General features: G+C 40.9%; 1 protein-coding gene across 2 annotated transcripts in view; it reads left to right on the plus strand.

The window, feature by feature from the left end:
• Nucleotides 1–22595, plus strand: part of Tpk1 (thiamin pyrophosphokinase 1) — a 263282-nt gene that overhangs the window by 112526 nt on the left and 128161 nt on the right. For both annotated transcript variants that reach the window (XM_051174710.1, XM_051174711.1), the window contains exon 4: nt 2650–2722. In XM_051174710.1, the coding sequence (XP_051030667.1) occupies nt 2650–2722 (73 nt within the window). The remainder of the gene's footprint in view (nt 1–2649; nt 2723–22595) is intronic.

Consider the following 22595-nt stretch of genomic DNA (forward strand, 5'->3'; position numbering starts at 1 on the left):
TTATGACTTACCATATTGATTTAATAAGAATGTGCCATGTATGTTACATGGAGAAAAAAAGATATTAAAAGGTAACTAAAGTCAGTTATCATTTATCTATATAATTTTTCTCCTATTAATATTTTGTATAAAATATAAATTAATTTAAACGACTACTTTCTTACATTATTCTCTGTGTTAGATAAAAGGAAATCTAATTCTCTTTTAAAGGTGATCTATCCTATGGAACAGATGCTCATCTGCCTGGGTGTATCAACCTTTATTTTTCATTTATATTCATTATCAAAATCAATATGCTCTCCAGACCCTGTCAGTTTGTTTCCAGATATCTAAAGGACTACAGTTTGGAGAATGATACAAAGCGAGTCTCATTAGGGAGTTTGCTTGAACCAGATGGTACAGATGGGAGCCCTCTGCTGAAGAAGTGGGTTGGGCATTGGTGGTACATCCCCTTGGTTCATCTTAGCTCTGCAGAGACAGTGGGGAATTAGAGAAATGATTCCTTTTACCCTCTCCAGATCTAATACTGTGCAGTCTAAAAAAAAAAAAAAAAAGGTACTAATTTACATATGATGAAATAGTGCAAGGTTTTGAAAGAAACTTTGAAAGTGTGTGGGTTTATTTAACCAGAAAACAAGAAGAAATGAAATAATAGATACAATGACCAAGGAAGTTTCAAGAAAAAAAAGATTATAGCAAGACCTTTGGAACCACGTAAAACACAAGTCTGTTTCCTTTCTAATTCTTTCTCGTCTTAAAGCAAGCTAGGCTGCTGTGCCCTGTGGTTCAGCAAATCATTCATGGATGAGTAAATAACAGCAATTAATTGATTCTCGGTCACCCACATTATGTATGGGGTACAGGTAATTGTGTTTGATTTATTGATTGATGCTGAGAATTGAACTCAGAGCCTTCTGCATGTGGAACAAGTATCCTACCATTGAGCCACTGCCCCAGCTGTTGGTTTTGTGATAATGTCTCCTTCTTTAACCCATTGTTCTCCAAGTTTTCCTACCTCAATCTCCCAGTACTGAGATCCAGGCATGTCCCACCATGCACTTTACTACGGGGATCACTTTGTCTTACATCTTTCTCTTACCATGTAGTCAGGAAAAGCTGCATAACTTAATGGTAAATTGGCCCAAACCATCTCAGTCAGATTTAAGCTTGACCTAAGAAATAATGTTTCTAGTTGAATTAAGAGCTACAAAATAGTAAAAGACAAGGTTAGCTTATTTTATCATTCCATCTTTACTAATTTTATCTTGAATGCACATATAAGGTGTTCTGAGTTGTGTTTCTAATTACATGATTGCTCTACTTTTCAACCTCAGCCGATGAAAGCCAGGCCAATTGCCTACTGTGTCAATTACCTACTGCTGGTATTTGGCACACCGTGGGTAAAGAAAAGAAAATATGGCTTTATTTCTCTGCACATAAAGTAAAATATGGCAGCTGTGGCCCTTGCCTCTGGGAAAGGTCTCCTTGGAAATTATGCGGACCTGCCCCTAACCCTTTGGTTTCTGAGTAGAATCTCTCCAGAGCCAGGAGAAGACCACTGAGGTCTTTGCTACTATGACCTAGACTGATCTCCCAGTTCAGGGGCCCCTTCCCTTTGCACATGCAACACCTACAGAGGTAAGCCAGTGTTGCAAAAAACGGTTGTTACTTCCTTAAATCAGATAACTAATTAACTGAAAATATGCATTTCCTTTGCTATGCATCCATCAGCTGTGGGAGACTCATTTCATTCTCTGCTAGAGCACTCAGAAATCCGGGGTCATTTTTCCCTCCATAGTTAGGGGTGTTAAGTGGGGCAGATGAATTCTTCCAAGTCATGGAAATACTTAATGATGACTTAATGAAGATTAGAGTTAAATGGATTTTTTTTTAAATGACTTGGAAAAAAATAACAGGGAAATATATTAAAGTATTTCCAGTATCACGAGAAATTGCACATTTGAGAGGCTCTTCGTGTGTAAAACCCGAGGTTCTTTTATAAAGTGCGTCGATTGAGTAATTGAATGATTCGGAGAAGGGCAGACATGCCATGGATGATCTCCCCTCTCCCACCACTTATGTCCTGGAGATGGAAAGCGGGTCCTTAGTCATGGCGACAAGCACTTTTATTTGCTGAGCTATCTACCTGAAAAAACAAAGCAAGCAAGCAAACCCTGATCTTCATAGGATTATTTTAAGCCACCCCCAGAAGACGCTTATTTTTAGAAATATGTCCTTAAGTGTTTGAAAAATGTGTTCGAACCGACTTGGTCACGTGTTCACTCTGCTCAGATTCATTGAAAGCTCTAAGCTGTGTGAGGGTTAAGAGGGGAAGAGTGTTTGTAATTAAAACTTTATGATTGAGTTCTTTTTTTATTTTTTATTTTTTGACCAGTTGTCTTCATCAGTATCCATTTGTTTGAAACAACCAATGCTGCTGGTTTGGGCTGAGCTTCTAGCTATGAGCTGCTGGTCTCCACTGTGCCGGAATCAACAGCGTGTGATAGGACTTCCCGTTTACTCCGAACACAGTCTGGGTTTCCTGTTTCGAGTGTCTGAGTTCTTTACTCCAGCCCCTACAACTGTAGTTTTAAAGTTCATAAGTGAATGGATCGGTCTGGTTAACTTACATGGAACTGTCTCTTTCAGCTTTTTGCCTGAATTCATCAGTGGGGACTTTGATTCCATCAGGCCTGAAGTCAGAGAGTACTACACCGAGAAGGTAAAGTGCACCCGCTTTTATACTGAAGCTCTTGCCAGTGCTATTGCTCTGTCCCACGGTCTTGGATGGTGGGTGTGGATTGAGAGACTCATGTTTTTCTTATCTTCATACTCTTTGCGGTAGAAATGTTAATATATTTTAAAATAGAAACTTAAGGAAATGACAAATAGAAACATAGTATTAGAAATCCTATCACCATCAGACATGCATTAATCAATACCTTAAGCATTCATGTTTTATATGTATTCAGTACAGTTATACTATACCAAGACATGTTTACTAACTTATGTTTATGCCCTCATTGATTATTATATGTTTCCACAGATATTGTAATCTTATTTAACAAATGGGTTATATTAATATTTTACTTAACCAATTCCCATTTAATGCACTTAAACTGTGTCTATTTTTTCTCAACGTCATTAGGAATGAGTTTTTATAAATATGCATAATTATATACTCCCAGAATGTCAGAATCAAAGTTTTTTTCTACAATATTTTGGGTTTTTTTTTTTTTTTTTTTTTTTGTTCTCAATAAAACTACTATGAGATGAGTAATAGCCATTCTACTTTACTATTGTGCAAATTTCCCTCAGATCCTTGACACTTACAAACCACAAAAAAAGGTCTAAATGGGGCAAAGGGATGACACAGTAGTGAGTTATAGTAGTCACTGATTAAATGTTCCACAGGTTTTAGAATTCAGCACGGAATTTTAGAATTCAATATATATTATTCTAAATAAGTGTAGTCAAATCACACATATTTTCTTGCTGTGGTCAAAAAGTAAATTCCTTTTAAGGCTGGGGGAGAGATGAGTAGCTACAGGCAAGTATTGGCAAAATGGTTCAGTAGTTAAAAGCACTGTCTGTCCTTCCAGAGGAACTGGTTTAATGCCCAGCACTCACATGGCAGCTCACAGCAATCCGTGACTCCAGTCCCAGGGCGCCCTCACAGAAACATACATTAAATTAAAAATAAATAAAATCTCAAAAAGAAATGTTAAGAGTGGAATCACTCTTCTCTTGGGACAAGGCCGCTGATAGTAGCCTCTCCCCCCCCCGCCCACTGTGTGTGATATGTGTGTGATGTGTGTGGTATGTGTGTGTGTTTGTATGTGTGGTGTGTGTGTGTGGTGTGTGATGTGTGTGGTGTGTGTGTGATGTGTAGTGTGTATGTGGTGTGTGTGTGTGATGTGTGTGTAGTGTGTGTGTGGTGTGTGATGTGTGTGGTGTGTGTGTGGTGTGTGTGTGTATGTTTGTATGTGTGGTGTATGTGTGTGTGGTGTGTGTGTGTGATTTGTGTGATGTGTGTGATGTGTGTGGTGTGTGTGTGTGTAGTGTGTGTGTGTGTGTGTGGTGTGTGTGGTGTGTGTATATGTGTGGTGTGTGTGATGTGTGTGTGTTGTATGTGTGGTGAGTGTGTGTGTGGTGTGTGTGTGTGTATGGTGTGTGTGGTGTATGTGTATGTATGTGTGGTGTGTGTGTATACATCTTTAAAGAGTGATGGAATAGGGAAAGACAGAGCTAAAGTGGGGGAGAGAGTAGGGAGGAAAATTATGTAAAAACACTACTCATGTACAAAATTCTCACATATAATGAATGATTGGGAAAGAAAGGCAACAAGGAAGACAAGGAAAGGGGAAGACAGAGAAAGGACATTAGAAATGGCCCAAGTAAGCCAGGTGTCAGTGGCACACGTCTTTAGTCCCAGCTCTCAGGAAGCAGAGGCAGGCGGATCTCTGTGAGTTCGAGGCCAGCCTGGCCTATAAGAGCTAGTTCCAGGACAGGCTCCAAAGCCACAGAGAAACCCTGTCTCAGAAAGAGAGAGAGAAAGAGAGACTGAGAGAGAAAGAGTCTAAGAGAGAGAGAGAGAGAGAGAGAACCAACACCGTAGCGAATGCAAATCCTGGGCTTGGCCGGACCACAGGTTTGTGTGAGTCCCCTCTGCCCCGCAGCTTATGAGACCTTCCTCCTGCGAATGAAGACCATTCCCCTGTGCCAGTGTTTGGTATTCATGCTCAGCTGCTCCTCCTTCCTGCTCATCCCCCCACAGCCTCACTTCTCATTAACTCCGTTCCACCGCCTGGCTGGGAAGGAGCTCTGGCCCTGCTTACAATGCAGAGTTGTGCTAATGCATGGGTATTAATCATATTTTCAGGAGCAGAGCAAACAGAGGGAGAGGCAGGGACCAGCAAACCCAAAAACACACTGCAGATATGGTCAGATCCCACTCATCTCCCTGTCTCTTAATGCTAACGGCTTGCCAGCACCAGAAATGTCAGTCTGATCCTTACTGTCCAGGATGAGGAAATGAGCTTCTTAAACAAAAAACTTTCGGGTGTTTTTAAGTCAGGGTTCAGCAATAAAGGGAAATTTTCAGTTAATACTCTTGATGGGTTTCTCTTATATTTCTTGTTTGCTTGTTTTCAGTCTTGAAAAGTCTCCTATATTTTTTTCTAAGACTTAGTTTCAAAAGTTATGTTCAGCCACTCCTCCTCATTTCTAAGCCGAATGGTTCTAGGTGGCATAGTCCACTTCTCCCTGTGCCCGAGCGTTGAAGTTACCGGGCATGCTCCTAGAGGTGGTGCCCTTCATGCGGTTACCGCGCCCATAGAGCGCACCCTGAGCGTTTGGCTGCGAGTTCAATAATGATGACAATTACAAGTTAATGCAACATTACACACAATTTCTATAAGCCATTATTGCCAACTCCAACAGTCTTTAAGCTCTTTCACAAGTGAAAGGACATTATCTTCTCATTCACATCCGTCTGCCCCCACCCCACCCCCCCAGGCTGCTCTGAGGTTTCAGTGAGCTCAGACTTGGGCTCTAGTAAAGAAAGTAAAGATGAACTTTAGAGTGTTGAAATATTGTTACAGTCATGATCAGAGCCAGCATTGAGCCTGTATGTGGTTGAACTTGGCAAAGAGTACACAAGCCTGCATTTCACCTTTCGTCCATGCAACTAGAAAATCTCTGTGCTTCCAACCCCCGCCCCCCCCCCCGGGTCACTTTTTAATTCAGTGAGCAATGTCTGTTAATAATGCTCGCTGTTTGTTTATTTTTAAATTGTTGTTGCTTGACTTCTTTTCTTTTTTTTTTTTTTTTTTTTCTTCCCGTTTTCTTCTCTCTCACTTTCTGGGCGATTCCGAGCTTCTTTGACTCAGGGCAGAAAATCAGTTTCTGAACTGATGATTTGAAATGATTTGCATGGCGTGAAATCTACAAAAAACTCAATAAAAAGTTAAAAAAAAAAATCATGATTCCTTGTGTGTGACAGGTTGAAGTCTAATTAATTCCGGTGGTTTCTGTGAAAGAATCCTGTGGAAACTCGGAAGGAGTTGCTGCAGCTGCTTCTCAGCAGAACCTCCTTGACCGTTTCTTGCAGAGGCTGCTTAGTTAGTGTCCCTGGGAATGGGTATCTCACAGCATCACCAGGAATGGGATGTGTCTGGTGTGGATTTTACTTTCACAGTTCCATCACGCACCCTACCCCACTCCTCAGTTCAGGGACAGGGTGCAAGGGCTGGGCCAAGATGAAAATCAGTAACACTTGGGAGTCTGATAAATTATTCAGCTAGCAAAGATTGTTGAAGAATTGGGGTGAGTGGTACTAGAAGCTTAGCTAGGACACTGGTGACCAAAACTATGTCCCTTTATGTTGTAACAAGAGTTTGAGCTTTTCTGAAAGCTCTGTAAAACACCAGAAGCATTGTCCAGACAGAATAGTAAAATCACAAGTCATTCGTCAAGCATGGGGCTTGAAATCTGATCTCTTAGTTTTTTAAATTTAATTTTATTCAACTAACATTCTTTTAATCATTTCTTTACCTACTGACCACAATTTCCCCTCCCTCCTCTCCTCCTGCCCCCTCCCCCCTGACTACCATCTACCCCCTTCCCTTCTACTCCCCCTCCATCCTCATCCAGAAAGGGTCAGGCCTCCCATGGGCTGGAACAAAGCAGGGCCCATCAAGTTGAGGAAGGACCATGCTCCTCCCCTTGCGACAAGGGCATGCCAGGTAATCAAGATGGGGAACAAGTTCCCAAAAGCCAGCTGGGCTCCAGGGACCGGGACCGGTCCTGATCTCACGGCTAGGAGCCTTACAAACAGACCAAGATACACAACTGTCCTTCACACACAGAGGGCCTAGGTTGGTCCCACACAGGCTCTCCAACTGTTGATCCAGAGTCCATGAGCTCCCAAGAGCTCAGGTCAGCTGTCTCTGTGGGTTTGGTCTCTAATTTTATTGTCCTAAAAAGAATATTGTATGCATGGCTCATACTGGTTTGCCTTGCCCAACCCTAATACAAAGGGAGGAGCTTGGTCCTACCTCAACTTGACATGCTTTGTTGACACCCATGGGGTGAAAGGGAGAGGAGGAGAGGAGGGAGAGGAAACTGCAGTTGGGCTGCAAGATAAATGAAAAACCTAGGATTAATTAAAAACGGAATATTGCATGATTGAACATGCTACCTAAGGATCCTGTAGAGCTGCAGCGGCAGGGTTAAAGATGACCCTGGACGGACATTCCAACCCCAGGGCAAAGCTGACTGAGGGTAGCAGAAAGGCTGTGCTGTGGACCACCAGTTTTCTACTATGCGCCAAAGGTGTGAGGCCTCGTCGGGGCTGCGGGAATAGAAGTCGGGATCAAGACAGACAGATGCCCTTGTTCCTGCCTGTCTTTCATTGTGTTGTGATTTTTTTTCTGAATAGGAAAATGTGAGCACATCGCACGGATTTTTAGGATTGACTTTTATTAAATTAATATTTCCTGATTAAATATTATCACCTAATGTTGCTGAAGCCAGTTCCCAAGTTTTAAAGCCTGCTTCAAATTTCAACGGAAATCAAAGAGAAGCAAAGCTTTTAAACAACGTCCCTTTTTGTAGATGTGCAGTGAGCTGGAGGAGCTCCTTGTGTTACCTCACACAACCGTCAACTATCTCGGGGTGTTTCTGTTGCAGTTTATCAATGGGATTTGGGTTTACATATAACTTTCTCTGTGAAAATCATTAGAAACTGGGTTCTAGTTGACAGCTGAGTAGAATGTTTTATTTTCCCGTAAGTGGCTTACTGGCATTAAGTAATGCGGTGAATTTTAATTGCAGTTCAAGAATGAGGCTAATGATTACAGATGTTTAAGTGGGGAATGGGAGGATAGGTGTACGTTTATGTGTCAAAAAAGTAATATTTTTGGATCATAATAGCATACATTTAGTGTTGTAAAAAATAATAGTGTTTTCTTAAACAACGAAAATTATTTTTACGTTGTTACAGACGTAGGTGTTTACTCTCACATGTGGGGAAAAAAGAAATCATGTTTCATGGCTCTGACATCCATGGTCAAACAATGATACAGGTGCAGGAATGTTCTAGAAATGCTAACACTCTAGTCTAACGTGGTAGTATTTTCTTTTACTTTCAGAAGTTATTGTCCTGTGAGCTTCCTAATAATATCTGTTGTTTCTCATTACTGTTGCTTTAAAATATATCTTGTCGGTTCTTTTCTCTAAGCACACAATTTATGAATTTACTTCTAATCAGCTATCAGAATCCGTCAGAATTATCTTTTGACTTTGACAAAGCCTTGGCTTCAGTTCTATTTAAATTTCATTGAATGTCTCCTGTTAAAAATATCTGTGCTGATCTACTTAAATTTCATGAATATTATTATTCTCACCCTTAGTGGGTGGTGTCTCTTGTTTCGGTTCTTCCGACCCACATGTCAATAAAATCTAGATGTGGTAAAATTAAGGAAGGTAGAGAACATAACAGATTGGACTGATAGAAATTTTAAAGTTGGCGCAATTGGTTATTATTATGTAAGCACGGTGAACTATACAGTGCTCAAAGGCCAACTCCATTCACGTGCATACTTTTCTTAAAAAAAAAAATAGAAACAAAATGAAGCAAACGTTCTGAGCCAAGCAAATCTGTAAGCTTAGGGATGAAGACTAATTAGCATATGCTGCTGCGATGGAAAGCTGTTGCCTAGGGAATTACAGACAGGCAGTTTCCATTGACGGTGAGTGACAGGTTCTGTACATTCTCTGAACCGGCTGCCTAACCTTTATTAGCATCTCTCACCAAGGGGATGATGAGACTGCCCTGGGAAGGAACATCGTGTGAAACTGTCTCCTGAAGGTATCTTAATTCCTGCGCTTGCTTCAACCATGGTGCTTTCAAATTGAATTGATTGCATATATATATATATACATATATATATATATATATATTGCATATATATGCATATGCATATATATATATATATATACATGCATCAGCCTGTTTTGTGTGACCTGATTTAATAACCTTAAGGTATGAGGAAGGAAGAGCCTTTGGCCTTTAAACATAAGTTCTCCCAAGTGAGGTCCGCATGACCCCGCGTGCATACCTGCCCTCCTCAGTCCTCTTGTACTGCGCGTGGTATTCCCCAGGGTCTCTGGAACTATCTCTCTTCCTTTGCCGCCTGGCAGAGGGGCCCTGCTCGTTAGTGGTCCCTGTCTGTTCGCCTTTTATTTCTTCCCTTGTTATTTCTTCCCCTGTCCGTGTTTGCAGAGCTTGAGATAAACAGTTCTACCACCGTTTCCCTCCCTAGGCCTGCTAACAGGTGACCTAGTGAAACCACATCCTTGGCTATTTATTCATCTTGGCATCCCTGGCTGAGAACTAGAAGGTTCTCAGTGCAGCCCATACGAGGCCTTCTATTAGCGCTGGAGTATCAAGGCACACGTCTTACATGACATTTCCCGTAAAAGAGACAGGAGACAACGTGAGTTTGGGAAATTCGGCATTCCATGTTATCTCTCCTGGAAACCCAAAGTGAACAGTGCCATTTTGAGTTAAGTCTGACAGAAGTAGAAATTTGCCTTAATATTTTTCAAATGTTTTCACCCCAGAATGTCTACCCATTACTTGGCAACACCTGTTCTTCTGTATTAGTTTCCAGCTAGGCTAGAATGTACCTGGCTGCTGCTAAGCTCATTTCACTACTCCAGAAACTTTTCAAGGAAGTTATATGAGCTTAGTCTTCTTTTTAAAACCCACAAGAAAAAGAAAATAGCATCCCTAAAGAGGGATTTCAGGGCATTGAAAATAGGCCATATGATGTGATCTCTCTCTCTCTCTCTCTCTCTCTCTCACACACACACACACACACACACACACACTGACAATGAATGCTAGTGTAAACTGTGGACTTAGGTTAAGAAGGACATATGTCTCTAGATTCAGTTATAATGAACATGCCACTCTGTGGTAGATGCTAACAATGGAGAATGCAATTCGTGACTAGCAACAGCACACTTCCAGGAGGAATTTTTAATTTCTCTGTGATTCTAAACTTCTCTAAAAGTAGTCAAGAAGAATATAGATGAAATTGCTCTACAATACATTGACTAGTAGAGCTCACTAAGGTAGTAGCGACACATCTTGATGATTTAACAATATACCAATTCACACGTGTTTCCATTACAAATCCATTTAGTGTTGGTAGTAACTTAAGAGAAATATTGTATTACCTGTATCATACAGATAATTGGAAATAAAAAGATGCTGAGTGACTTCTACAAAGTGACACGGCTAGGGATTAATTGAAAAACAACTGAGATAAAGAGGCAGTCTGCCCCCAGATCCCATGCTTTCTTCTAGTTGCTATGTTCCATTCATCTCGTTTGATGATAGGGAATTTCTCAAAAATAGAGCAGTGTTTCTCATGATCCAGATATACTGCCGTCTCCTCTCCTTTGCGCAGGATTTGCATTTTCTGCCACTTAAGTCTTGCTGTCTAAGTAACCAGGCATCATTAGCCATGAATATCTTCAGTATTCCAGCCCCTTCCCACCCACATCCTAGCCTTTCTGGAGACAGCCGAAGAATGCCCTTGATGGGTAGAGTACCTGAACACCCGAGTATACTAGCTTCTTCAATATTTCCACCTCTTCCTCACCTGCATCCTGGACTTTGTAGAAATGAGGAGAGAAGAGTCCTGATGCAAGGATTCAGGAGAGTGGGCCCTTCATCTTGCCCTGGGAGCACAATAGAGCTAACTGTGTTGACATGGGCACAGGGGATCTGGCCTGGGGGGCAGGAGAACAAGGGACCTCATCCCATCCCTCAGGTGCCTTACAGAGAAGATACTGACGGAGGGAACGCACTGCCTCCCCCGCACCCCCCCAGGCACATACACATACACACACATCGATGCCTTTCGTGGGTGGGAGAGCTGGCCCTAAGGTCATGAGATAGGAAGAATCCTCATTACCCCTCACTACCAGCGGCACTCAGGCCCAGAACCAGGGCTACAAGATAACCCACCCCAAGATCCACCTCATCCGTGAACTGCTGAAGTGTGTGAACGGGCCTGACCTGTCGATCCAAACCTGCAGGGTTCTCATGACACAGGACTGTAACATCAGGACACACAACTGGAATCCCAGTGAGGGTCCAGTACGGACAGTGTAGCAGAAGCCAGAGGTATACAACCAGACCAATGCGATGATGACTCCGATGACTCATTGCTATGAACACTTATAGGTAACGATGCATAGGCTACATGGTGTGCCGTGTGACTCACTACAGCTCTCGAGACATATTTTCTGTGTTTAGGGTTGGGTTTTGTTTGGGATATTTTTGTTTGTTTGTTTGTTTGTTCATTTTGCTTTTAAGTTTTGCTTCAGGCTGGGAGGTTGCAAGGGCAGAGGGCAGAATGAGGGACGGGAGGTGAGTGGGATGCAGATGAATAGTGCAAAACTCACAAATAATCAATAAAATGTTAAAAATGAAAGAAGAAGACTACCCTTCTGGACTCTCTTCCATCCATATTTTCCTGGCCATTTAACACCTTACCTTGTTCTGAAGATACTCGACTTGCATTGCCAGAGCGATGACTTTTCTTGTTGGAAATGCTATAACTTTTGTTCAGTTCCATCTCGGGAAGAATTGTTATTTTGCAATAATACATAGAGCAGTTGAGGTGACCCTGGATTAGAGTGTCCTCAGGTTTGGAGTCAAAGGCAGAGTTGCTACAAGTGAAATTGGATGGAAGGCTAGAAAGAGAATATTGGAATGCCTGAGGTACCTGTTACTTTGAGTTCCAAAAAGTTTAATCACGGGACATTCTCATTCGAGAAATCATCCTTCATAGTTGCCATTTGGTGATTTAAAAAGAAAAAAAAAGTCATATGTAGTGTGGGAAATAGACGTGCTTGTAAAGAAGCTGGTAATTCAAATTAGACCAACAGCCCACCACACAATGCTTTTGAAAACAAACAAATAGAAGGTGGCTTTTTAAAAAAATTATCTCTCTGCAGGTAAACAAATAGCTTTTGTAACTGTATCCATGCACATGGATCTCTAGGGTTTCTAATTGGTTTTGTCTAACTGTTGCAATTCTTAGAAAGTTTGAGAATGTGTTTGTTCTAATTCGAGATCTGTATCTTTGATTATCTAAGGTACATGTTATCTTGTTCTTTGCCTGTTATGTCCTCAGCCTGGAAAGCCAGCTTCTACTTATGTACTTCTAGTCAATTCATTTAAAAGGATTACTTTGAGATATGACTATTAAAATTTAATGTGTCCAATTTCACCACGATAAGATTTTTGAAGAAAGTTTTCAGTGTACATCTTCTATATGTGCAAAAAAAAAAAAAGATAACTTTAGTGATGAATTGGGAAAGATTAAATGTAAAAGCTAGAAGTTTAAAATAGTAATACTCTTACCTTCTTATATAAAATCCACATAGATTTTTATAATGTTAAGTGGATAGGAAACTATTTCATGTCGTCTGAGCAAGCATTAAAGCTGATCTTGGTGTCTCCGTCCTCAGGGATTATTCATTTCTTTCTATTCACTAGTTTCTAGTTCCCTTAAGCCACTCAGTTTTCTGGTAGACAAACACCCACCTCTGGGTTATAATTCATAATTAACTTTCTCTTTCCTTCCCCTTTGGTGGATGTCATCTTTCCCTTAAACAATTTGATTGCTGATAATAGCCTAATTCCCAAGATAAAAAAACCTCATGAATTATCTTTTCTATGGATATTTTAAAAGCCTCTTTACATTCTTGTCTTTCCAACAGGATGTACACTTTTAGAATATTTTTTTAAAGACACTCTAGAAACAAAACAGGGATCTCACCAGGCATTGGTGGCACACACCTTTAGTCCCAGCACTTGGGAGGCAGAGGCAGGCGGATCTCTGAGTTTGAGGCCGGCCTGGTCTACAAAGTTATTTCAGGGACAGGCTCCAAAGCTACACAGAGAAACCCCATCTTGGAAAACCAAAATAAGTAAATAAATAAATAAATAAAATAGGGATCTTAAAAAGTGTTCTAATAATTTCTCCAGTAACGTTTACTCTATAACAGAATTCCTATAACAAAAACTAAAAGCAAAGCAAAACATAAAGGAAACATCTGTCTAACCACGTTAAACATATGAAGACAGAGTGATGTACATACACACAGTGGAAGACCATTTGGCTACAATCGGGAGTACATCCAATCATTTGTAACAGCAGTGACCAAAGAGAAATTGCTGTGTTAACTGAAATAAGACAGATCGAGAAGAGCTGTCATTGTCTTGTTCAAATGTTGACTCTAAAAACTGTCCGTCTCCTGACAGGTGAGAGTCTGATTTTGGTTACCAGAGGCTAGGGAAAGGTTAACGGTGGATTCCGTATTCCAGCTGGAGAGGGACAACTAGTATTGGTACACTATTACATATGATAGGGACTTTAAGCAACAGTGATGTTTATTTCAAGAAGGTGGAGCAAAGCATTCTGAAAGATTCCACTGCAGTGAAATAATAAGCAAGGAAGTAGATGTATTTTCACCCTATTTAAACATTACTCATGTTACAATGTCACGCATCACCCCACTAATGTGAATAGTCCTTATGTTTTTATGTATCGGCGAATGACAAGGCTACATCATTTAGCAAGGAAGGAAATCAATGAAAGGTTTTGGTCCTTTTGCTTGTTTTGTTTTAAGGAACAGCCAAACACCATAGCCCCTGAAGAATGACAACAAGAACCATGGGACTTCCCAAATCTCTGTTCACATGGAAGCTGCGTGTACTCATGATATCCAAGAATGCGTACATGCTAAAGGATGTTCACAGATTTGACCTGTAGAAAGCAAACGAAAGTTAAGCTTAAAGTCAGGTTTCTTCTCAAAACTTCCAAAACGCACAGTTTACTAACAGGGGTGAATCCAAGGCTTTGTTGGCTAATATGTGAACTTCAGGTCATTCAGTGTCATGTCTAATCAGCATTTAGCCTTTGGCAAGTTACCTCATCTCTCACATTTTCCATCTGAGCAGGCCACAGCATGATAATTACAGTTACCTTACTAACTTTTCATGGGATTGAAGAGCATAACTTACATAGCACCTAATATTTATCACAACACATGGCCAGTGGCTGACTTTTCTTGTCAGTTTATCGAGGAAGCCAGTCAATTATCAATTGGTTACAGTTTAAAATGGATACTTTTAGAGATTATCTGGATCTTTCAAAGAATTACACTGTATTTTACTGAACAGAAATCTTAAAGTTTATTGAAAGAGCGTTAGACTTTGTAAACTTCATGTACACATGTTACCTAGGAGGAACTAGAAGTTCTGAATTTGTAACCTTATAAACACAGTGAAGCTACCATGGATGTCTCAGAGCCCCATAAAATGGTTACAGGTTAAATTGTACAATTATTTCCTATCCTGGATAGATGGAAGGGTACTAAGTGACTTGACCTAAAACAAGTGTGGTAATGTTTTACTAGACTTATCTCCTTGTTTTTATTTTATGAGGTGAAGTCTCTTCTTAGAGATACTACATGAAATCACAATTAATATCCTATTATTATTTTTTAAAGATCTGTTTTATTTCCCATTAAGGAGTTTTAGAGGAGTCAGCATCATCTAACCTGAAAGGTTTTTATAACTGCAAAATGTAAAAGCTCATTAACCTACATTAGCAAAATTATTGGCAAACCATAAATTAAGTAATCAAAAATGGCATTCTAATGACTTTTGCATTGGTCTTTTGAAATTAGGTTTACTATTGACACCCATTGCCTTGTAATAATTTATTTTAGTGGTCAGTAAATTTAAGAGTGTTTTTTTGTAAACATCTACAAAATGCGCAGGAAGTATTAACAGTAGTTTGGTCGGCAGGGTGAAGTGTGGCACCTGAGGTCTAAGATCCCTCTCCTACTGTGGTGAAGCTCGTCAGTGATGTGCCTGTCACCCCACACTATCCTATAGAGTGGATCAGTAACTTGGCATTTCTTCTGAAATCCTCTGTAGAAGAATAAGGCGCACACACGTTTCAGAGTGACTTTTTTTAAACTGTTGAACACTCTTCCTCCTATTAAATTTTTCGCACATAGGTAAGATTTTGAGGCATGGTCAGGAGAACCACTTGTGGGCCCAGACATGTGTCAGTTGGTGAATGACAACAGCCTCTGCTCCCTGCTTTTGCAGTGTTGGCAAGCCAGAGGTGGCTCTGACATTTCAAATGGTTGAAAATATCCAAAGCGGAGCAATAAATACTTTATGATACATGAAAACCACATGAAATTAAAGTTTCCGGTTTAGGGGAACCTAGTTGCCCCCCTCTGTTTCTTTAAAGATGGGGGTCTAGTAATTAGGACAGAGGCCCGTGGTCTCCTAAAGCTAACAAGGGAAGGGTTTTCTCTCTCTTTCCATAAAGTTTGCTGAGCTCCGACCTAGAGGAATACTGCCCCCCCCCCATGTTGGACTTGTTAACTGACTGTGTTCATTGTTAACCTGCCTCAGAGCATGTGGGCATGTTACTGTTTTGGTTCCCAACTTCTGACCAAAGTCAGGGTCTGTTGCTGTGGATCTGAGGTAAAACTGACTGTCACCGTGGTCAGGAATAAGAGAGGGGGAGGAAGGAGGAAAAGAGGAAGAAGAGGGAGGAAGAGAGAGGGGATGGAGGTAGTGGGTATCGGGAAACAGAATTCTGGGACTTGTCCCAGTGACTTATCCTGCTAGGCTGTGCCTTCTGAAGTTTTTGCTACCATCCTGAAATAACACCATCAGCTAGGGAGCAAGCTTTCTGTATTGAGCCTGTGGGGACATTTGTGGTGAAATATAAAGTATTTATATATTAACAAAATAGGTTAGTTATAATAGTAAAAAGGGTGGGCTGGTAAAACGGATGGGCGCTTAAGAACACCAGGTCCTCTCCCAGAGGACCCTGCCTTAGTTCCTGACACCCACGTGGTTGTAACTCCCATTTCCTGCCAGATGCCCCTTTCTGGCCTCCACAGACAGCAGGCACACAAAACTGTACACAAAGAAACAAAACGCCTACACACAAAGAAATTTAACATACATGAATGCAAATCTGTTAAAAGTAAATGAATGCTGAACACAGACCTTAGAGTTTGAAGCTAGGCCCTCTGCCTGTGGGAGACAGTTTTGAAGCTTGGGCTACCTGAGGGACCCCTTGCCAGTAGGACCAGGATCTGTCTGTCCCCAGTGCACGAGCTAGCGTGTTGGAGCCCATTCGTTACCAAAGGTGCCATGCTTAGTCTTAATGCCCAGGTGGGGGGTTGGGGCCATTGATTCTGCCTCAACTTAACTTTCCAGACTTTGTTAACTCCCCATGGGAGCCCTTACCTGTAGGGAGGAGTGGATTGGGGGGGGGTTGCGCTGAGGGGGAGGGGTGGGAGGGAGAACTTTGGTTGGTATGTAAAATTAAATTAAAAAATAAGTTCAATAAATAAGTAATAAATAAATAAGGAATAAAGTAAATTTAATAGAAATATTCCCGTACATACATACACCACACTGAACATAAACCTCGTCTTGTTCTAGGTTATCTGTGATGCTGCTGTTATCGGGATCCGCTTTGACAGCATTTTGTGTCTGTGTCTGTCACAGATGTCAGTGGGGATATTTCAGTAGCCCCCTCATCCTTGGCCATATTCTAGAAATTCTTCATCACTAAGTCGCTTGCTCTGTCCCTGACATCTGCATGTTTCCTTGACGCCTTTTTCTTAGAGTAAATGAGAACTTGCTGCAACGGTACCCTGAACTGTTTACAGCGTCTTGTTTTCATATACTCCCGTGTTTGTTAACTCGCCCCGAAGCTGCACTTACTTCACGCTCTCTGGCTAGAAAGCACCCACCGCTGTTGTGTCCTTGCATACTGCACCTTACTCAAGACAATAGAGAGCACTTCAGTCAGAGCAGTCAGAAGGAAGCCATGGCGTCCTACAGGCAGCCATATTCAATACCCAGAGTCACACCATTGCCGTTGTTTCCCCGTGTTGGACCCACTGCCCGGTTCATCCGAGTCCGTCGTTTAGAAATGAAGAGACTATGCGAAGAGTTGTAATTCAGCCACCTCTGTTTAACAAACTCCTTTTCACTGGCTGATGGGGACCTCCTCCCCTCCAAGATGTGGGCACAGATTCCCCTAGTCATGGGAAAAGCCATGCCTTTCTCAGGGTTCCTCTGCCCTGCAGTAATATATAATAAATTCCCAGACGGAAGTTTTCTAGCTTGGTACTAGGGTTGACTCCTGTTAGCCTGAGCCTACATTCCTAGTCCCAAGGAAAGAAGTTTTGCCTCGGGTGTGATTTGTATCACATCTTGACTCCTTTTTCCAGGAGTGTATTATCTCAAATCTAAAGCACTGCCTCAGTTAATGTAACTCTTCTCTTTCTATTCTTCAATTTGCTCAGTTCTTATGAGCTATTGAGCTAAAAGTAAAACAATTAGCTCTATACTTTTTTTACATAATTAGGAATTATTGCAATTTATATTTAACTTTAAATAGTTATTTAACTATTATTATTATTATTATTATTATTATTACAATCTAATAGTAAAAGGGGGCTGGTAAAATGGATAGGTGCTTAAGAACACCAGGTCATCTCCCAAAATAACACACTGAGACACTGTATTAGGTATAAAGCTGTTGGCCTGTTACTCACATTTGTATTGACGAGCTCTGTGTTAATATTAACCCATTTCTATTAGTCTAAGTATTTCCATGTGGCCCTATCTTACCGGAGAGAAGATCCGGAGTTCTGTTCTCTTGGTCCTACATTTTGACTCCCTTACTACATCTCCCAGAATCCTCCTTGTCTCCTAGTCCTGCCTATCTTGTTTTCCTATTGGCCAACAGTGCTTTATACATTAACCAGTAAGAGAAACATATATACAGAATGACATCTCCCATCACTATCTTTTTTTCTTCTTTTTCTTTTTTCTCCCCCCCCCCCCTTTTCAAAATAACAAAACCAAGCCAGGTGTGGTGATACACACCTTTAATCCCAGCATTCGGGTAGCAGAGGCAGGCGGATCTCCGAGTCTGCGCCCAGCCAGTTCCAGGAGAGGCAGGGCCACACAAGAAACCTTGTCTTGAAAAACCAAAAGAGAAAAAAATATATAAATTAATTAATTAATTAATTAATTAATAAATAACCAAACCTGTCTTAGCAAAGGGTTCCTGTCAAGAACTTGAAGAATGGGGGTGGAAGGTGGGGAGAGGCCAGATGTTGACTTTCTATTACAACTATCACTTCACACACTTTGGCTAGATGCTTTCAGCAATGCCATCTGAATAACTTAGGTCTGGGAGTAGCAAAGGCAGCAGGAGTTGCCTTGTTCTTACATTAACATAAGAAGAACAAGGAATGCTGTTGGCTTGAGAGAAAAGTGTAGCCTGCTTCATTTCAAACTTGAAGCATTGCTGTCATTGGTAAGTTTCAAGAACGTTAAGTTTAGCAGTCTAGCTTTCTTTTGGATTGCCATGTCATCTATTGAATGAACCCTCTAGAGGATGTAGCTGCCTGCCTGCCTGCCTGCCTGCCTGCCCAAAGATCTTTGAGTATTCTATCCTTACAAATTTTAAGAACACTAAGTGCATAGGATACAGCAGCCCTACCTCCACAGAAAGTACCTCTTAGTGTGAAGAGAGCATAAGTAGCATACAGAGTGTTAAGACATGATAGGCCTTGTAGAGAGTCTGGAAATTCTGAGCAGGGTAAGGGAATTCTAGAGGTACCACGAACAGGTCTTCCCTAGTTGACTCATTAAATAGGACGGCGGGACAGCCTCTTGAGGATGAAATTTTAACAGAGTCCAAGGAAGGAAAAGAGTTCGTTGTGAAGAACTTTCATGTATTGACTATCTCGTTTTAGGGACAATTTTCTGACATGAACACTGTTCTCTGTATAGTTAGTTCACAGAGGGATGCTAGGAGTGAGCCAGTGTAAAATGAGAAGAATCTCAAAGGTTATCTGATTAGGTTAGATTTGTAAGTTAAGACTTGTAGGGAAGAAATAAGTACCTTTAACGTGTATTTTTGATAACTAATTAAGAGCCAGATCTGCGGTTCCATAGGTGTTGAGATATATGGTGTGCTTAGGAGTACCCATGGCAGTGGGTATCCATGGCAATGTGAGGATTCTGAAATTTCTAGGAGGGCAGAACATGCAGTTCAAGGTAGTAAACATCGTTTTCCCGTTGTATCCGCGTAGCAAACGCATAGGGCTTATTCACAGCCACATACACTTCATGGCTGCAGTTATGACATGCTGGTGGTTACCATAGCAATGGGGGTGACATGGGGGATGGCTGTAGTAGAGGTGGAGAAGGCTGTGATAGTTGAAACAGTAACGGCAGCAATAGTAGTGTAAATGGCGATGGCGTTGGTGACAGTCATTGGGTTGTTGTCATTGCAGGTCATGATTTCAGAGCTGCTGGTTTGCAGGGGAATTATTGGAGTGAAAAAATCCCCAGGCACTTTTGAATGTCATTCTTTGTTTGAGCAACTACTCTGTTCCGTTACCAACAAATACATTTTCTCTGTGTTCTCTACTTCATATTACTTTTAGCCTTTAATTTTCATATTCCTTCCCATATTTGTTAGCTTATTAATTCAGCAGATTTAGATAACTAATATATTCTGGTGAGTACTATTATTGATGATTTAATGTTCTACATTTATTTAATACCTCATACCTCATGGCATAGTTTTACCTATAATTTTATGTGAGTGATCTCCTGTGTAGAACCTTCATGAAATATTTATAGTCATTGTTGCCATTTTTCTAAGTTCTTACTTGTCTTGAGTTCCAATGGATCTTAAACTATAGCTTTTGTGGCGTGATTTATCTATTTCCTGGAACTTCATCACTTACAGGATGCTGTATAAGTCTCTTTGAGTGCATCTATGTATGATTACTTCTTATGTAGACACTTGAGAACAACTGCTTTGCTGATGAGACTAGGATCCACGCTATTTGAATGAAAAAAAAAAATACAAAAACTTTCTTTTGTAACTTTTATTGGTAAGTTCTTTGTTATTTTACCATAAATCATCTTGAGGAATTATTTTATTTTCAGATATTATGCCCTCATATTTAAAATAGTCTATAATACTTAATCCTTTATGACATTTTCTTAATAAAATGCCTGGCTTAGGCAGGACGTTATTTTTTAGATACGTTTCATTTTACCATGTTTTGCTGTACCTTGCAGAGTATGGTGGGCCTCCTTTCCCTGTGGCTTCATTTCCTTTAGATTCAGTTAGTCAACGTCCATTCAAGTCCCAACACATTATGTGAAAAATCCCTAGGAATTGAAACGAGAAGCCACACTTTTAAACTATGTACCATTACAAGTAGCGTCACCAAGTCTTGCAGCATCTAGATCTCTTGTGTCGGGGGCCTCTCATAGGTGATCTGGTTAGCATGGCAGCTGCTTATGTGCAAGCAACTCTTCACCTAACCCTTGGGCACCACACCTATGACATTGACCTCTGTCCGTCTCATCGCAGCTTACCACACAGGTGGCAGATAAGCATCGTGTCTTTTCACATTGTCACAGGAAAAAGGTGGGGTGTTGCTAATGGCGGGGATTGGATGCTGTTAAAGTCTGTTTGGTGTGGGCCATATTTTCAGGTAATTTCCCTTATGCTTGAGTTATGAGTCAAGCATTATTGTAGGTTTATATGGGTGGTGTGAGTGACTTCCCCTCCAAGCCAAGCAGCCTCTGTCTTGGGGAGTCCAGCTGTGCCCCCTTGTATAAGATCATCCCAGCTGGCTGGTGAGGAGTGCAGGGCACAAGATTCCCCCCTGTATATCTAGATGCCCCCATCCACCTGTGACCTGGAGGAAGGGCTAGAATACATACAAGTGAGGAGGACAGGGAAAATGCTCCATCAATGTTGCTACATAAGCCGGCATCCCTGTTGAGTAACACTTTGTGGGTGTAGCCAGTTGTGGGGAGGGGGAGGTACTCATACCCTTGTAAGAAACTCCTCGCCTATGCTCTGCAAGAAAGCCCAATAATTTCATTATTCCCCAGTGTGAACTTTGCCAGGGCCTTGGGCAAAGGTTCAGACGTTGCATTACGTCTCCTCCGTGGAAGGAGTCACAAAAACAGCATGCACAGGAAACACATAGTGTATACTGCACTTGGTATCATCCAAGTGTTCAGACCTTCACTGTGGGCCTTACTTTCAGATACCCGGCTCAGTGAGAATCCTGAAGTTCTCGTGAAGGGAGTTGACATCACCTGTCCTCATCACTGTTGTCTTTAGATGGTCGTGCAACCAGGGAACAAACACTTCTCTATCATATCTGAGCACTTCTGAAGCCTACAAGGACTGTTTTTGTTATTTGATAGTCTGTCTTAAACGATTTAACAGTCAGGCTCAGTGAAGTGCCATGTGAGAAAATAAAATAAAAATGCTCTTAACTTTATATGATTCCATATAGCGAAACTAGGACCAGTTATAAGACAATAAATGGTGATCTAGTCTAACTTGATATAATAATGTGGTAGACTTTTAATAGAATTGTTCAGGTTTCAAGTGTATTAGTCATAAATTTCCTGTTACTGTAGGATTGTACTTCTTTAGTAGGCAGGATGGAGTAAGGCTGAGTTTGATCAGTATTAATGATTGTTTTTGGCCTCTAGCACTACAAAACTGAGCCTACTCATCTGCCTTTACTTAGTAGGAAATTATAGATAATTTCAAAAGAGCTGTATGAAACACATAAGGCATAAATCTATAAAAATAACAAATATGTAATTATCAACCAACTTAAGTACATTTGCCTATAAAATTCAAGGTAGCTTTGTTTCATTGCTAAGTCGAAAAAATTCTAATGCCTTGCATTTCTTTGTACTTTAACAAAACCTTGTTAATTATATATACATGGTGATTAATATGACCGGTTACTGTAACCATGGGTGGGTTCTGCATTCTGAGGTTCAAACACTCAAGAATTGAAAGGGAGTTCAGAACAGGATTCCATCCATAGAGAGCACGCCTACACTTTTACCTTCCCGTCTTCACTAAGATATTCTGCCTAGCACTCACTCGTGCGGGATGTGATGCGGGTAAACACAGACACGGTTTTAAGTCTGTGGGAGGGTATGCATGGGTTGTATTCTAATGCGGCTCCACTCTAGATGAGACATGAGCCTTGTGGGGTTTAGTGTCCCCGGTGTTCTAGAACAGTTCCCTATGGGACTGTGTGCAGTTACATGTCTGTGGGACTATACCTCATGAACATATATGATAGATGTGTGTTTCTTCGTGTATTTTATGTTCATCCTTTTTAACCATCAAAATGTTGTAAAGCTTGATTGTGCCACCATTTTATTTGCATCTATGTGTGTGAGATGCGTTTCAGTGTGATTTTTGTGTGCACTTTCTGATTGATAAACACCGGTATCTTTTTATATTATTGACACATTTGACTTATTTCCTGTTCTCTAACATCAGTTTCCTATCTGTTTGTCATTACTCATTCTTTATCAATTCTTAGACATTCCTTCTTCTGGATAGTGAAGCCACTCTTTGTAGGTAGGA

Source organism: Phodopus roborovskii, unplaced genomic scaffold, assembly GCF_943737965.1.
Source record: "Phodopus roborovskii unplaced genomic scaffold, PHOROB, whole genome shotgun sequence".
In the NCBI taxonomy this organism is placed as follows: domain Eukaryota; kingdom Metazoa; phylum Chordata; class Mammalia; order Rodentia; family Cricetidae; genus Phodopus; species Phodopus roborovskii.